At 34.3% G+C, this 18,467-nt stretch overlaps 1 protein-coding gene across 2 annotated transcripts in view; it reads right to left on the bottom strand.

Moving 5' to 3' along the window:
* The window catches only part of PIK3C2G (phosphatidylinositol-4-phosphate 3-kinase catalytic subunit type 2 gamma), a 419,361-nt gene that overhangs the window by 38,908 nt on the left and 361,986 nt on the right, over positions 1–18,467 (bottom strand). For both annotated transcript variants that reach the window (XM_064377719.1, XM_064377720.1), the window contains one exon: positions 3,903–3,997. In XM_064377719.1, coding sequence (XP_064233789.1) covers positions 3,903–3,997 — 95 coding nt within the window. The remainder of the gene's footprint in view (positions 1–3,902; positions 3,998–18,467) is intronic.

Genomic DNA, 18,467 nt, shown 5'->3' with positions numbered 1-18,467 from the left:
ATGAACAAGAAAGAGGTGTCTTCTTTCTTTCCTGATATTTCTTGCTGCTTGTTTTAAGAGACTGAGAAAGTGTGGGCAGATTCAATATCAGAAGAGAGTTTCATCCTACTGGTTATGTTTAGCACCTTTTGGAATGCTAGTATTCTGGAGCAAGGAGAAGAGAGATGCCTAGAAATCACACAGACTAGAAAAAAATCCATGAAGTCAAGAGAAAATGCATGGAGAGACATTGTAGAAGTCAATGGAAGAGAGCATTTTAAGGAAGGATACATGGAAAAGTGCTAGAGACTTGTTAAAGAATATTTCAAATCTAACTGGTTTTTATATGTTTCTTCATTATATAAACTGAAATGGTGTTTTAAAAAATTGTGGCTAAGCTTTTAAATTTTTTTCACTACTTCATCAGTCTCTGTTCACTAGAGTGAATCATATTGTGATGCTTTGAAAGGAAATGTTTTAGCAATTTTATTTTAGCTTGTGATCTCACAGGAGGAAAGTAACTCTCAGAGCAAAGCTTCATAGATTTAATAAAACATAAATCATTCTTTTCATCAAAATTAATATTAAATATAACAGAATTCTAGGCATAATAATTCATTTTAATATTAATATAAAATCAAGCATAATTTTATCTGTTTTGGTATATGAACATACTAAAGGATCAACAAATAAATAACACTTAGCTAAAACTTGAATTTAGCAAAGAAAATATGTTGAGAATTTACAGATGGATTTCTATGTCATTTATATTAGAAAGCTGTTTTAAGCAGAAGAAACAAAACAGTCATTTAAAAGAAGCTGTGGAAAATGCAATGCATAACTTTACTGTGATGATTTTTGGAAGATGAAGAAAATCCTAGTCATTAGTTATTCACATGAAAAGTAAGTTGACATTCTTGTATTTAACAAAGGCTTTACTGAGCACCTACTATGTAATTGGTCCTATTCTATACACGTTGGGTTATAGCAGTGGCACAGGGGAGGGAAAAAAAAATGAAGTAGAAAAGAAAGATGGAAAGTGGCAACAAAAGGAGTGGTGTTGCAGTTTTACATATGGGAGTCAGATAGGACTTCATGGAAAAGGTGACAGTAAAATACAAGCATCAGGACATGTGAGGTTGAACCCTGGAGAATATTGATCCATGAGATTGGGAAGAGCATTCTAGGTAAATAGAGTAGCAGAAACAAAGGTCCTGAGGCAGCAACATGCCTGCCATATTCAAGAAACATCAAGGAAGGCACTGAGGCTGGCATGGAGTGGGTAAGAGAGTTTGTGGTAGGAGATGAGGTTAAGAGATCAAGAGGACAGATTGATAGGGTCCTACAGGTCATTAACAAGTACCTTGGTTTTCACTGCAAGTGATATGAGACTCCTTCCCCAAAGGGCTATGAAGAGGGGAATGACAGGATCTGACTTTTATTCTCAAAGGAACATTCTGGCTGCTAGTTTAGAAAGAGATTATAAAGAAGGGCAGAAGCAGGGACAACGGTTAAGAAACCACAGCAGTAATTTAAGTAAGAGATGCTGGTGACTTGCACCAAAAGTGGTAGCAGTGAAGGAGAAAGTTGGTGTGATTCTGAATTTATTTTGAAAGCATAATGACAATTTGCTGGTAAAATCAAAGTAGCTTGTGGGGAAGGAGAGGAGTCAAAACAACTCTAGGATTTTAACCTGAGTTAACTAGAGAATGAAGATGCTATTTATTGAGATGAAAAAGATGGCAAATTATGCAGGTTTAGAGGGGCAGTCATGAGAAGTTTGATTGGTGCATACTGAGTCTAACATGCTGATTATACTTATACTAGAATTGTTGATAGTCAGTTGTACATACAACTCTGGATTTCAGATGAGATTTTCAAGCTGGAGTTGTAGATTTCAAAAAAAAACACAACTAAGTAATGTTTAAAGCCATGAGGCTAGAGGTAGAAAAAGAGGCGAGGTCTAGGATTAAATTTCAGGGCACTAAAATCTTTCAATGTTAAGGGATTAGGGAGAAGAGAGGAACTAGCAAGTAAACTGAGAAGTCAGACTGAAACAAGTATTACTACATCATTAATAACTTTTTTGAGAGCACTGGTAATGTACAGGTTCTCATGGCCCTGACTGGTTTTTCACTTTTTTCAGGGTCATTTGGTCGTTTTCTATTTACTTATAACTTAATCTCAGTCTTAAACTCCTGCTCTTTCCCATTCACTCCTTCTCCCCTGCTTCATGCTTGCATCACATTTATTTGGAATATCTTCATTGGTACTGTAACTTCATCGAGTGTAAAATACATTTTTGAAAACTGTCAAAAGTAATTTGATGATTCATCTGGTGAATGAAATGGGTGACCAGGCTGGTTAATATTGCTGTTGATCAAAAATTAGGTGTGACAATTGAGTAATATCACCAAGTTTACTGTGTGGTTTATATGCCCAGTCTAAAAGCAATTTCATCAGACATGCTCTAAAATGTTTTGAGCAGTGATAACATTACTGGAATTAATATATCATTTCTAAGAGGACTATGTTCAAGGCTAATTTACACATATAAGTTCTGTTAACGTGATTAACAACATTTCTTAATATTCTATTGTTTTATCATATATGTTTATATAGTTACTTAAAGTCAATCAAGATGCATGTAGCCATAAATAATGTCTAATTGAATCTTCATTTTACAATGTAAGAGTTTCTTTAAAAACTGCTATTTTCATTTAAGATGATTATCTAATAAAAAACAATGGAATGTAATTGTTTTAATGAGTAAAAGATTTGCAAGAAAACGTTAAAAAATTTGCCCAGATATTACAAAAATTACTGATAGCACCAGAGGTTTACAAACACGCATTCTTGGATGTCTGACTAATAATGAATTTGTAACGAATGTATCCTCTTCAAATTATGCCAATTATTTGTTCACCAAACAAATATTTATTGTATTAATATGTCATGGATGCATGTCATGTGGAGAAGAGTTTGCTCTTTCAGATCTTTCCAAATGCATCCTGGGAGATTTATATGCACAAAGAAGAGAGCAAAAATTGTGTTACTGACTTTCTCCACATCCAATACAGTCTCCTGGGGAATCATACCATGTGAAGAACCTGTTTTGTTTAGGTTCAAGGAAGAATGAAATAGTTGGTGAGGTTTAGAGTTTTTTTTTATATTTGCTGCACCCTGACTCGGGGCATTAGTCACTTACCCTTTGACACAGAAAGCTTCTTCTCTTTCTTAATGGTATTGCCCAATTCTCATCTTTGCCTCTGACTTGCCCCAACCTTAAGTGGAATGTAATAGAGAGTGGAACTTTTAGTTTTCCTTGGAGGCTAACTACAGATTGTGTTCTAGGTTCTGGGACTGGGAAACAGGAACAAAGGGGTTTCCGTTCTCAAAATATTATCATATTTTGAGGAGAAGGAAATATGCATAAGGAATTACATCAGAATATGATAACTGTATGACGCTATAAACTCAATGTACAATGGGAGTTTGGGGGGAACCCTAAGACTTCTTGGTTTCACAGAAAAAGGTACTGGCATGATGCAAAGAGACGGAGCAAACGCCACCATGTCAACATGATAAGATAGTTGGAAATTCCTGGGCCATAGCCTTTTTCCTTTTACCCTTCAATCCTCCAGCTAATCCTGCTTTTTTAGAGCCTTTTCTCTAGTTTTTTTCCTGACATTTTGAATGAAGTTTAATGTTCATTCTAGGACTTTCCTTGTGAAGTATTTTAGAGCCTTTACCCCAAGGATCACGATCATCCCGAGGCAAATACTGTAATTGGCTCATTGTTCCTTACTTAAACTTGGCTCAGATACCCATTCCTCTTGCTAATGTTGACACAAACTGCCCAAAAGGTTAAGTGATTTCTGAATGTCAGCTTACATGTTTCTTATTATACATAATAAACTTACAATGTTTTTCATGTGTTTCACTAGTATGGTCAGCTTCACATCCTCGTAGGATATGACTAACTGTACCTTAGGCTTCTTGTCCGGAAACTTCTCACCTGATAAAAGAATAGAATTTTAGTGAGTTCAGTTGCAAAAAGGTCAGCACAGGAGCAATCAAACATTTAAAACATAAACAGGACAAATAAATAGTAAGTAGAAGAAACGTTCTTCAGATAATGTTGAAGAATCTTAATGCTTTTCAGGAGGCAGAGTTGATTAGATACAGATGGGATTTGTGTCTACATGAACTAACTCTTTCCCTAATATTTCATATTTTGTTTTGATTGATACCACTATTTTCTCAACAACTGACGCTTAAAACCTCAGTGTCATTTTTGGCTCTAATTTTCTCCTTAGCATTAATTATAATGAGTTTAAAGTATTAGTGGTCATAGATATTAAAAGTGTGGCCTTTAGAAATCAGTGACCCTAAGGTTCAAGGCCCAGCACTACTATTCATGACTGTATCATCATGACCAAATTAATCAACTTTATATAAAATGGAAATAAAAAGTTACTTTTTGATATAGGTGGTTGAGATGATTAACTGATAAAATTTAAAAGTTTTCACATAGTAAGTGCTCAATAAATGCTTATAATTACTAATAGTTATTTTCTATATATTTGCATTAATCTCTTTTTTTCATCCGATAGCACCTAATTCAAATTCATATAAACCTTTTGCCTGAACTACTAGGACATTCTCTCATTCCTCTTACCCCCTGCACAGAATCCTAATCTATTTGTGTATCATTACCAATGTAAGTTTCAGACAGCAACTTTTAAACAATTATTTTTTTGATCAAAATACCTTTCATAGATTTCCATATGAAAAAAGGCCTAAATTTCTCAGCCTTGTATTGTAACTTCTTATTACTGTTTTAGTTCTCACTTTTATTCTATACTTTCATTCATGTTTAGTTCTACAAACAGGCTCTACTATTTCTTTCTAGTAGTTTCTCATATTATTCCTTTCAGTTAAAATGATCTTGTTGACCATTTTTGTCTATTGAACTTCTACCTTTCTTCAAAGCTCAATTAAAATGCAAAACAGTTTGTGTGGTCATCTCTCCCTGAACTCTCCTCGTACAGCCCTTATCACGGAATATTGACATTGCAATTATTATACATGTCTCAATTTGTTTAGGGGATTATAATCTATCTCAGTGCTTATTTTTTACCCCTATATCCCCAAGATGTGTAAGTCAATGTTTACTCCACAATGTGTACATTAAACATTTATTTAATAACAAAAGTAACCTTAATTTTTCTTTTAAGTTGTATCACAACATAATTAAAATGAGAATTTGTTTTTTTAAATTAAAAATTTATTGCTTACTGCCCAAAGATTAAACATGACTTATAGTTTTACTAATATTTCCCTTAAAATCTCTGGCTGTATGTTGTCTGGGGGGAATTTAGAGAGCAATTTATTAATAACAAGGAGTTTGTCAATGGTTATCATAGTCAATCCTAACTTTCTAATGTACTCTAATGTTTGAAAATTATACCTGAGCAGTGTAGTTATATCTGATCAGTAAATTTTCAAATATATAATTTTCAAAGCCTTCTACATGTTTTTTGAGTAGTTTATACATTGTATGAGGTGATATTAATTAATTTTATTGTTAATAATGTGGATTTCTGACTTTGAAAATGTTTCTTTTTACAATTGAAATGGTAATATGATAAAAAGTCACTTATAATATCTTGAACGATAACTGGGAGACGTTGTGAGTTAGAGATACTATGAGTTAATTCTGAGTAAGACTAAAATAAATTGCATTTCATAATAAAAAGATGTTTGGTATAAAGGTGCTAAAAATGCTGATGATATTTTGATGCACAATGAACATTATATTTGAATTAAAGGGTGGAAGAATTATTAATTAGACACCTAATGTATTTAATCAGAGAAGTTTTAATTCAATGGTAGAAAATTAGCATAAATTTATGATTGACTGCCTAAATAGTAAAGGTATAATTGCCACTTGAACTGACTGAAGATGATATTCTCTGCTCAGCCTCTTCTGCAAGATTAGTAACCAAAGTATCCATCAAAACATGCCAGAATTCAGAACCCAGTGAAAATTCACACCACTAAAAATTGACATTCAGTAGTCAATGTGGCAGTAGGAGTAGAGAGGCTTAATAGTTCTCTAAGGTTGACTGTGTGCCAGGCTAAGAGCTTTACGTACAGTAACCCATTCAATCATCATAGCAAATCTATGAAATTTGTATTATCTCCATTTTACACACGAGGAAACTCAGGCACTTGGTCCAAGGTCATAGAGACAATAAATGGTACAGGTTTAGTGATCTCCAAAGTCTGTGTTTATAAGCATCATGCTGTAGAGAGTCAAGAAAGGAAGCTACAACCTAAGAAAAGCAGCTTAAATGAGCAACTCAAGAAGGACATTTGTGAAGAGCTTAACATGTTCAAGAAGAAGTTAGGATATTTCGGTCTTCTGTTTCAAGTTAATCTGAGGGATTTGACTATGCTTAGATTAACCATTTATAGTAACCCCAAGAGCTGTTAAAATATTTTTGATATTAAGGATGATTGTATTGGGATGCTTGAGTGTATGGTACTACAGCAGCTAATACATTGCTGGTTATGCATAACGTGTCTACTGGCACTTGAAAATGGTATTTCAAAATTTCACTTTTTTCAGATGATATATTCATATGAAAAAAATTTTATGTACACAATGAAAAGTCTTCCTAACATCTATCTACCCAGTTCCCAATCATTATTTTATGATTTTCCAATATATGTCTCCAGAGGGATACATTTTTGCTGGGAGTTGCTTCATATGGCATATATAGATAAATATTTCTATTTCACTCTTTTTAATAAGCATAGCATATTCATTATTCTCCACGAAGATCTTGGATATATTTTCACATCAGTAATACATATAATTTTTATTTTTTAAAATATAGGTTCATAGTATTCCATTGTATGAAAGTACTATTATTTATTTAACCTGTGGCTAATTCATGGGCAGGTGGATTGCTTCCAATGTTTTGCAGCTATTAAAAATCATGTTGCATGAATAGTTTTGGACATCATTCTGTACCTATGCACAAACATCACAGGATAAACTTCCAACATCAGAATTGAAGGTCAAAAGGTATTAGCATTTGTAATTTTGACGACTATTCCCAATTGCCTTCCATGGAGTTTCTAGCAATTTGCATTATCACCAGCAGTGTATGAGTGCCTGCTGATTTATAACCAAGCTTGTTAATTAAATTTTTGGGGTTTTGCCCATCTGATTAGAAAAAGAAATGGTATTGGTGTAATTTAATTTGCATTTATCTGAGTGAGGTTTAGTAACTTTTCACTTGGTTAAGAGCCACTTACATTTTCCTTTTTGTGGATTATCTTTTCATATTATTTACAAAACTTTTTATTTGGTTGTTGATCTTTTTCTTATCATGTTCCACATGATGGCAAGGTGTTAGATAACAAATCCTTTGTCTGTAATGAATTGCAAAAATTTCACCAGTTTTGTCATTTATCTTTGTATTTTGTTTTAACTTTGCTATAGTGTTTTATGACATGCAGGGTTGTTATGGCTTCTGGATTTGGAGCCATAGCTATAGCAATTCATTTAAAGATTATAAAGGAATTTTCCATGTTTTCATTGTCACATGTGTGATTTCATTACTTATATTTAAAATATTTCCTCCATTTGTTACTTATCCTGACATATGGTATGAGGTATAGTATCCCAACACCATTTTTTGAATTTTCCCTTACTGTTTTGTTCAAGTACTAAACTCCTGACTGTATTTGGTCATACAGGTATTTTTGAAAATCCTATTATGTTGCATTTCTTCATTTATTTATGCACTGACACAGCATTGTTTTAATTATTGAGGTTTTAGAATGTGTTTTGATATCTTGTGGGGCTTGTCTTCACTCATTGCTCTGCTTTTACTAAATTTTTCTGTTTTTTCTTTATTTTCTTTGTTTATGAACTGTAGAATTAGTTTATCTACTTGGAAGAAAACCCATTAATATTTTTAAAAAATTATATTACATTTCAAAATTAATTGGAAATATATGACGTCTTTAAGATGTTGAATTTTTCTACCTAAGAGGATGCCTGTAATAAATAAGAGAATTTAATAAAAGTATCAAATACGAAACTGATATATAGATATTAATTATATATTACATATAGATACAAATATACTGTATAAAATGTGTATTTTATATATGTATATAACAACCATTTATTGAACAAGGAGTCCTTTCCCCTCGCTTTTTTTTGGCTTTATGGAAGATCAGATGACTGTAGGTGTGCAGCTTTATTTCCTTAGTTTACATTACCACTAGCAGTGTAGCAGTGTTCCCTGATTGCCACATCCATGCCAACATCTACTGTTTTTTGATTTTTTTATTATGGCCATTCTTGCAGGAGTAAGGTGGTATCGCATTGTGGTTTTGATTTCCATTTCCCTGATCACTAGTGATGGTGAGTATTTTTTTTATGTTTGTTGGCCATTTGTATATCGTCTTTTGAAAATTGTCTATTCATGTCCTTAGCCCACTTTTTGGTGGGATTGCTTTGTTTTTCTTACTGATTTGAGTTCATTGTAGGTTCTGGATATTAATTCTTTGTCAGATATATAGATTGTGAAGATATGCTCCTACTCTGTGGGTTGTCTGTTTACTCTGCTGTTCTTTTTGCTGTACAAAAGCACTTTAGTTTAATTAGGTCCCAGTTATTTATCTTTGTTTTTATTGCATTTGCTTTTGGGTTCTAGGTCATGAAATTGTTGACTAAGCCAATGTCTAGAAGGGGTTTTCCAATGTCATCTTCTAGAATGTTTATAGTTTCAAGTCTTAGGTTTAAGTCCTTAATCCATCTTGAGTTGATTTTTATATAAGGTGAGAGATGAGAATGCAGTTTCTTTCTTTTACATGTGGCTAGCCAATAATCCCAGATCATTTGTTGAAAGGGTGTCCTTTCCCCACTTTATGTTTTTGTTTGCTTAGTCAAAGGACAGTTGGCTGCAAGAATTCAGGTTTATTTCTGGGTTCTCTGTTCTGTTCCATTGGTCTATATGCCTATTTTTATACCAGTACCATGCTGTTTTGGTGACTATGGTCTTATAGTATAGTTTGAAATCAGGTAGTGTGATGCCTCCAGATTTGTTCTTTTTGCCTAGTCTTGCATTGGCTGTACAGGTTCTTTTTTGGTTCCATATGAATTTTAGAATTGTTTTCTCTAACTCTGTGAAGAATTACGGTGGTATTTTGATGGGGATTGCATGGAGTTTGTAGATTGCTTTTGGCAGTATGGTCATTTTCACAATATTGATTCTACCCATCCATGAGCATGGGATATATTTCCATTTGTTTGTGTCATTTATGATTTCTTTCAGCAGTGTTATGTGGTTTTCCTTGTAGAGGTCTTTCTAGTCCTTTGTTAGGTATATTTATTTCTCTTGTCTGATTGTTCTGGCTAGGACTTCCAGTACGATGTTGAAGAGAAGTGGTGAGAGTAGGCATCCTTTTCTTGTTCTAGTTCTCAGAGGGAATGTTTTTAACTTTTCCCCATTCAGTATTATGTTGGCTGTGGGTTTTCATAGAGGGATTTTGTTACATTAAGGTATGTTCTTTAATGCTGATTTTGCTGAGGGTTTTAATCATAAAGCAATGCTGGATTTCATCAAATGGTTTTTCTTCATCTATTGAAATGGTCATGTGATTTTTGTATTTAATTCTGTTTATGTGGTGTATCACATTTATTGACTTGCATATGTTAAACCATCCCTGCATCCCTGGTATGAAACCCACTTGATTAGCTTTTTGATGGATTAGCTTTTTGATGTTGTTGGATTCAGTTAGCTAGTATTTTGTTAAGGACTTTAGTATCTATGTTCATCAAGGATATTGGTTTGTATAATTTTTTTTTTTGGTTGTGTCCTTTCCTGGGTGATGCTGGCTTCATAGCATGAATTAGGGAAGGTTCATTCTTTCTCTGTCTTGTAGAATAGTGTCAAAAGAATTGGTACCAATTCTACTTTGAATGTCTGGTAGAATTCTGCTATCAATCAATCTGGTCCTGGACTTTTTTTGTCAGTAATTTATTAATTACTGTTTTAATCTCACTGCTTGTTATTGGTCTGCTCAGGGTATCTAATTATTCCTTATTTAAGCCATGAGGGCTGTATTTCTCCAGGAATTTATCCATGTCTTGTAGGTTTTCTAGTTTATGTGTGTAAAGGTGTCCATAGTAGCCTTGAACGATCTTTTGTATTTCAGTAGTGTCAGTTGTAATATCTCCTGTTTCATTTCTCAATGAGGTTATTTGGATTTTCTTTATTTTCTTGGTTAATCTTGCTAATGGTCTGTCAATTTTATTTATATTTTCAAGGAACCAGCTTTCTGTTTCATTTATCTTTTGCATTTTTGTTGTTGTTTCAATTTCATTTAGTTCTGCTCTGATCTTCATTATTTATTTTCTTCTGCTGAGTTTGGGTTTGGTTTGTTCTTGTTTCTTGAGTTTCTTGAGGTATGACCTTGGATTGTCTGTGTGTGCTCTTTCAGACTTTTATATGTAGGCATTTAGGGCTGTGAACTTTACTCTTAGCACAGCCATAGCTGTATCCCAGAGATTTTGATAGATTGTGTCATTATTGTCATCCAGTTCAAAGAATTTTTAAATTTCCATCTTGATTTTGTTTTTGACCCAGTGCTCATTCAGAAGCAGTTTATTTAATTTCCATGTATTTGTGTAGTTTTAATGGTTCCTTTTGGAGTTGATTCTCAGTTTTATTCCACAGTGGTCTCAGAGAGTGCTTGTTATAATTTAGATTTTCTTAAATTTACTGAGGCTCGTTTTATCATCTATTATATGGTCTATCTTGGAGAAAGTTACCTGTGCTATTGAATAGAATGTGTATTCTGTGGTTGCTGGGTGAAATGTTCTGTGTATATCTGTTAAGTCCATTTGCTCCAAGGTATAGTTTAAATCCATTGTTTCTTTGTTGACTTTCTGTCTTGATAACCTGTGTAGTGCTGTCAGTAGAGTATTGAAGTCCCCCACTACTACTGTGTTGCTATCTCATTTCTTAGGTCTATTAATGATTGTTTTATAACTCTGGTAGCTCCAATATTAGGTGCATATATGTTTAGGGTTGTGATAGTTTTCTGTTGGACAAGGCTTTTTGCCATTTTATAATGTCCCTCTTTGTCTCTTTTAACCACTGTTACTTTAAAGTTTGTTTTGTCTGATATAAGAATAGTGAACCCTGCTTGCTTTTGGTGTCCATTTGCATGAAATGCCTTTTTCCATCCCTTTAAGTTTATATGAGTCTTTATGTGTTAGGTGAGTCTCCTGAAGGCAGCAGATAGTCGGTTGGTATGTTCTTATCCACTCTGCTTTATTGTATCTTTTAAGTGGAGCATTTAGGCCATTTACATTCAATGATAGTATTGAAATATGAGGTACCATTGCATTCATCATTCTTTTTGTTGTCTGTGTATTGTTTTTTTGTTTTGTTTTGTTTTAGCTTTTTAACTTGCAGTTTTGTCTTATAGGCCCTGTGTGATTTATGCTTTAGAGATTCTTTTTGATGTGTTTCCAGGATTTGTTTCAAGATTTAGAGCTCTTTTTAGCAGTTCTTGTAGAGGTGGTTTGGTAATGGGGAATTCTCTCAGCATGTGTTTGTCTGAAAAAGACAGTATCTTTCCTTCATATATGATGCTTAGTTTCGCTGGATACAAAAGTCTTGGCTGATAATTGTTTTTGTTTTAGGAGGCTGAACATAGGGCCAAAATCCTTTCTAGCTTGTAGGGTTTCTGCTGAGAAATCTGCTGTTAATCTGATAGGTTTTCCTTTATAGGTTAACTGGTTCTTCTGTCTCACAGGTGCTAAGATTCTTTCCTTTGTCTTAATTTGGATAACCTGATGACAGTGTGCTTAGGAGAAGAACTTTTTGTGATGAATTCCCAGGTATTCTTAGTGCTTCTTGTATTTTCATGTCTAGGACTCTAGCCAAGCTGGGGAAGTTTTCCTCGATTATTCCCCCAAATATGTTTTTAGAACAAGGTTTTAGAACTGTCTTTTCCCTCAGAAACACCGATTATTCTTAGATTTGGTCATTTAACAAAATCCCAGACTTCTTGGAGGCTGTGTTCATATTTTCTTATTCTTTTTTCTTTGTCTTTGTTGGACTGGGTTAATTCAAAGGCCTTGTTGTTGAGCTCTGACTTGTTCAATTCTATTGCTGAGATTTTCCAGATTATTTGGCATTTCTAAATGTGTGTTCAAAGTTTCCTGAATATTTGATTGTTTTTTTCTTTAGGCTATATATTTCCTTGAATATTTTTCCTTTCACTTCTTGTATCATATTTTGGATTTTTCTGCATTGAACTTTGCCTTTCTCCGATTCCTTCCTGATTAGCTTAATAACTAACCTCTTGAATTCTTTTTCAGGTAAATCAGGGATTTCTTCTTGGTTTGTATCCATTACTGGTGAACTAGTGTGATTTTTGAGGGGTGTTGATGAGCCTTGTTTTGTCATATTACCAGGGATGTTTTCTGGTTCCTCCTCTTTTGGGTAGCCTCTGTCTGAGGGAAGGTCTAGGGCTGAAGGATGTTGTTCAGATTTTTTTGTCCCATGGAGTGTTTTCTTGATGTAGTATTCTCCCCCTTTTCCTGTGGATGTAGCTTCTTGTGAGCTGAAGCACAATGATTGTTGTCTTTCTTCTGAGTCCAGCCACCCAGCAAGCCTACCTGGCTCTGGGCTGGTACTAGGAGTTGTCTGCACAGAGTCCTGTGATGTGAACAATCTATTAGTCTCTGAGTCATGGATACCAGCATCTGTTCTGGTGAGGTGGCAGAGGGTGCAATGGGCTCTGTGGAGGTCCTTAGCTTTGGTGGTTTAATGCTCTTATGCCAATGGCCTCCTGCCAGGAGGTGGCACTTTCCAGAAAGCATCAGTTGTAGTAGTGTGGAGTGGGACCAGCAGTGGGCAGGGTCCTAGAACTCCCAAGATTGTATGTTCTTTGTCTCCTGCTACTAGGGTGGTAGGGAAGGATCATCAAGTGGGGGCAGGGCTAGGTGTGTCTGAGCTCAGAGTCTCCTTGGGCAGGTCTTGCTGCTGTGGCTGTTGTGGGGGTCAGAGTTCCAGGTCACTGGAATTGTGTACCTAGGAGGATCATGGCTGTCTCTGCTGAGTCATTCAGGTTGTCAGGTAAGTGGGGGAAAGACAGCATTTACAGGCCTCACTGAGTTCCCATGCAAACTGAAGGGCCAGTCTCACTCCCATCATAACTCCCAGCAACAGCCTAGAGTCTGTTTCCAGGTGGAGGGTGAGTCAGGCTTGAAAACTTGTCCTATGCTTTCCACCTCCCAGCTGCAAAAGAAAAGGGCTTCAGTTCTTCCTCTGCCTGTGAAGTCTGCAAGCTGGATTCCTGCCCTCCCCTGAGTTCTGGCCAGAAGGCTTCTAGTACCATTCAAATGGTTACAAAATTCAGCTAGAGAATTCCTTCTCCCTGTTCAATTTTACCCTCTTCTTCTCTGGCCACATCCCTGACGAATCTCTGTGGTGCCAGGCAGGAATGGGCTGCTTGGGGATCCAGTGAGCTCCCATGGCATTTCTGCTGCTTTCTCTACCCATGTATTTTGCTCAGCTCAGCTCTCTAATGTCTACTATTGTTAAAGTCAGGTAATGTGAGACCTCTGGCTTTGTTCTTTTTGCTTTGCTATTTGGGCATTTTTTTGTTCTTGTTTCATATGAATTTTAGAATAGTTTTTTCAAATTCATGAAAAATGACATTGGTAGTTGAATGAAAAAAACATCCCATGCTCATAGACTAGAAGTATCAATATCATTAAAGTGGCCATACTGCCCAAAGTAATTTACAGATTCAACATTAACATATTATTGTTAACTGTAGTCATCTTACATCCTAAATGGTTTAGAACACCAGATTTTATTTCAGCTATCTAGCTGTAATTTTGTTTTCTTTTAAAAAATCTCTCTCCATCTCTCCTTTACCCCCACCCTTCTCATCCTCTAGTATCCTCTGTTCTACTTTTTACTTCTATGAAATCAGTTTTTAAGCTTCCACATATGAGTGACAATATATGGTGTTTAACTTTCTGTTCCTGGCCTATTTCACTTAACATAATGTCCTCCAGTTCCATCAAGTTACCACAAATGACAGGATTTTATTTTTTAATTTTTATTTTACTGTTTGTTTTATCAGAAATTTCATTTAATTTTGTCAAATGTCTTTTCAGGATCTATAGAGGTGACCATGTGATTTTTATCCTTAAATCTATCAATATGATAATATGTATTATATATTATGTATAATACTAATATTGAACTGTTCTTGTATTTCTGTTATGGTCAATTATATTCCTTTAGTGTGTTGATGGATTATTTTGGCTAATATTTTATTTAGAATTTTTCACTGATATTCATAAGTGAAATTGGTCTGTGATTTCTTATTTGCCACCCTTGTAATCCTTGAAGCTACTAGTATAAATACTTTATATGCATCATAAAAGGAATATGGACAATTTTCTTTTTCTCTGCTCTGGAAGTGTTTAAGTAACAGTTAAATTGTTTGCTTTTAAAGATTTTGGGGGCCGGGAGCTGTAGCTCACTCCTATAATCCCAGCACTTTGGGAGGCCAAGGCGGACGGGTCACCTGAGGTCAGGAGTTAGAGACTAGCCTGACCAACAAGGTGAAACCCCGTCTCTACTAAAAATAGAAAAATTTGCCAGGCTCGGTGGCAGGTGCCTGTATTCCCAGCTACTTGGGAGGCTTAGATGGGAGAATTGCTTGAACCAGGAGGTGGAGGTTGCCGTGAGCCGAGATCACACCACTGCAGCCTGGGCGATGGAGCAAGACTTCATCTCAAAAAAAAAAAAAAAAAAAAACAAAAGAAATTTGGTAGAATTCCTCTGGAAATCATCTGAACTTGATAGTTTTTGAAGTATTATATTTATTTGATCAAACTTAATCTTGTTAGAATCATCTCTGAACCAAGTAAATTTATTTTTTTCTAGAAAATTATCAATTTTAGACAGATTTTAAAATTTACTTTCATGGGGTTCAACAGGTAGTCTGTTACTATTCTTTAATTTAATCTTTCTATGGTTAATTCTTGCATTTCCTTTTGTGTTAATATTTTGCATACTCACATCACTCCCTATTTTTGATTAGGTTAGATAGTGACTCATTTATTTTATTGTTTACTTTTTACTTGGGAATTCATTTATTTTTTCCATTGTTTCCTTTGTTCTAACTTATTGAAATCTACTTTTATCTTTATCTTGTTTTGGTCTGTTTGTTTTGTTTTGTATTCTAATTTTCCTCTGAGCATAATTTTATCTTTCATGGTTTCTGAGATGTAGTATTTCACTATTGCTAGTCTTTAGAAATTTTTCAAATTTTCTCTGTAATCCTTTTGATCCAACAGCTGTTCAAAAGATTTTTTTTTAATTCCTAAACTTGTGTCTTTTAGCTTTCTGAAAATTTCTTTATTGTACTATGATAAAAGAATTTCAACTACATTATTTTTACTTTTTGAAATTTATTGAGCTTTTCTGTGGTCAAATATGTCATCTATTCTTAAGAACTTTGATAGGCATTTGAAGAGACGATACATTATTTTATCAGGATAAAATATACAAATTAATCAATTTTGACTTATTAACTATTTTATTTTTCTATGAATCTACTTAGTTTTTTCCATTTGGTCTTTCATAACTCAAGACATGTGAATTAGAATATCCTACAACTAGTGTGTTTTTGTGTGTTTCTTCTTGTGTGTTCTATAATTTCTGCTTTATATATGTTGCTGTCATATGATTTGATATGTAGTCATAACTGCTCCTGTCTTTACTGAGAATTGTACTCATTATAAAGTCCTATCTCTTATTTAATTCAATGCTTTTTAGCTTAAATTCCTCCTTTTATTCATCAAGATTGTGACCTCTGATTGATTTTTTTCTGCTTTGCCTAATATACCTACGGCTATATTTTCATTTTCAACCTTTTATAATCACTTTGTTTTAGGTGTTTTCACATAGGGTTATGATTTGCTTTTTATTCCAATTTGAAAAAGAATTTCCTTAATAGATGAGTTAAGTCTATTTATACTCATTAATATAATAGATTCATTTTCTCTTAGGTCTGTCTTAATACTTTATATTATTGTTTTTATGATTTTTAAAGAAAGCCTTTTGCTAAGTAATTTGCTTTTATTTTCATGTATTTGTGATACCTAAGAAAGTTGTTACTTTTGTTTTACAGTTGCCTTTATTTAATAGCCTTAGACTTTTTATTTCTTTTGGCAATACTTGTTTCAAAAGTGAATAAAAGTAAAAGGTGAAATTAGTGTGCACAGTTTTTCTCACTCTACTTCATCTACCATCCAATTATATTCAATGTTGTGGTTTTTCTTGGTGTTTCTCTAACACAGATATAGTTAGATTTTTTTATTGCTTGACTTTTTAGATTTCAGTTATATCCTTCACACCCAGATGTTAGAGATGAGGTAATTAGAGAGAGCCTTCTAACTCATCATTTTTTAATCTTTTCCTTCCCAGATTAGAGACAAGTGAAAGTCTAAAATATTTTTCTAATTAAAAACATGAGGTCATACAACATAGCAAAATTATGCTATTTTAAAGCTTTCAAGTGAATGTTTCAGAAACAACTTAACACGAATACTTATTTTTAAATAGTTGTATTCTTATACTGCTTGGTCTTTGCATCATTAAAATTTTAATTGAAAAATCTGAGTACCATACTTCAACCCATGGATAATTGATCCGGGCTCTGCCAGAGCAAGTAGCTAGACCATTAACCAGTGAGACCTTGCCATGTAGACGGTATGGCCTCAAGTTCTCTTTCAAATTAACATCTCAAATGGAGGTAGTGATATGAGGTAATGATTGAAAGCTTTTGTTTGCAATCATTTGTAATTATCAATGGCTCCTAACATGCTCATTAACTCATTCTCTTAACCCTGACAATTGCTGTCTTTGATCATGTTCAACTCCATTACCTATGTTATTATTTCTGTACCTTGACAAATATCTATCTTCTGTGTGTCAAAGCTATGTAGTAGTTGTGGGTAGATAGATAATTTTATCATTTTTTGTGGAGGTATTATTTGGTATGTGGGCTATATTCATTTTTGGAGAATATATAGGATCGTGTCATTAGAGAGTTAAAGAATATACACTTAAAATAAATCCAGCAACTTTTTTGTTAGTGCTTTGCTGAGTCTGGTATCCATTGTATTTAGTGTAATAATTTGTAGATTATTTAATTCCAAGTGATAACTTTAAGATAATTTTAGTGGTTGCCGGGGCCTTGAATTTCTTGTGCCAGGAAAATGACACATGAAGTAATGAGTTTGGGAGGAATAGCATGATTTTGATAACGATGAGAGAGAAAAAAACAAAATCAAAAATTATTTTTTACAAATGCCAAGCCACCTTGATAGAGAATATCAAGGTATCCACAGTTGTTCTTTCTGTCATCAATTATTTATTCAGTAATTATTTATTGAACAACTATAGTAGGCCAGACACTGTGCATGGCCCTGGGGATACAATGGTGAGCCATATGGACATGGATTATCCCCTAATGGATTTCTAGTCCACAGACGCACAAGCGAGAATTATCATTGCAGTAAGTGTTTTGAAGAAATAACATTCTAGAAGTGTATAGCAAAGATAATTGTGCTGCAGTCAGAAGGATTATTGAAAGAATGGAGAAGCTGAAATAGAAGTCAAGTAATCTAGGCATAGAGAATTGAAATCAAGATGAGGAAGGGCCTGATGATAGAAAGGAAATTAGTGGTACCATATTCTGCTGGGATGCCATGATGAGAGTTTTGGTGTTTATTCAAAGGGCAAGACCAGGTACATTAATTGGTGGGGCCCAGCGCAAAATAAAAATGTGGGGATGCTTTTTCAAAACGTATTAAGAATTTCAAGACAGTGGCAGCTGCGCGTTAAATCAATGACAAGAAGCACCCTGCCCTGTGTGACTGTGCAGATCAGAAGTGGATACAGTTGGCCCTGCCTAAGGGCAATCAGAAGCCAAAGAGAAGGTTTAGGTAGATAATACAGATGATTGAATTGGCATTTGAAAAACATAAATTCCTCAAATTCCTCAATTGTTCTCCCAAGGCATGTATAGTTAGTGAGTAAAGGCAAAGAGTATTAGTATCTCCCAGACTGAGAGTTAAATATTGCTATTAGTTTTCTAGTCATGTGCCTAGATACACAGGTATCTGGAATCCACCCTTTTAATTAACTTGCAGAGGTAGTAAAATGGTGAAATCTGAGTTTTTTGCTTAATGTTTTCCTAGGTTAACCAATATTTTAATACACTTGAATGATTGCACCCTGTAATCATTTAACAACATACACTTCAACTAACAGACAGGAATAGTGCTTAAAAATTGTGCTTCTTACTTAGAACCAGCTAAAGTTCTGTGACAAAGGAATTAAGAATTCAGA

This window comes from Aotus nancymaae, unplaced genomic scaffold, assembly GCF_030222135.1.
Source record: "Aotus nancymaae isolate 86718 unplaced genomic scaffold, 86718_ANA_hifiasm-v0.15.2.pri h1tg000016l, whole genome shotgun sequence".
In the NCBI taxonomy this organism is placed as follows: domain Eukaryota; kingdom Metazoa; phylum Chordata; class Mammalia; order Primates; family Aotidae; genus Aotus; species Aotus nancymaae.
Note: the sequence above shows the minus strand (reverse complement) of the source record. Positions and strands in the feature narration are given on the sequence as shown.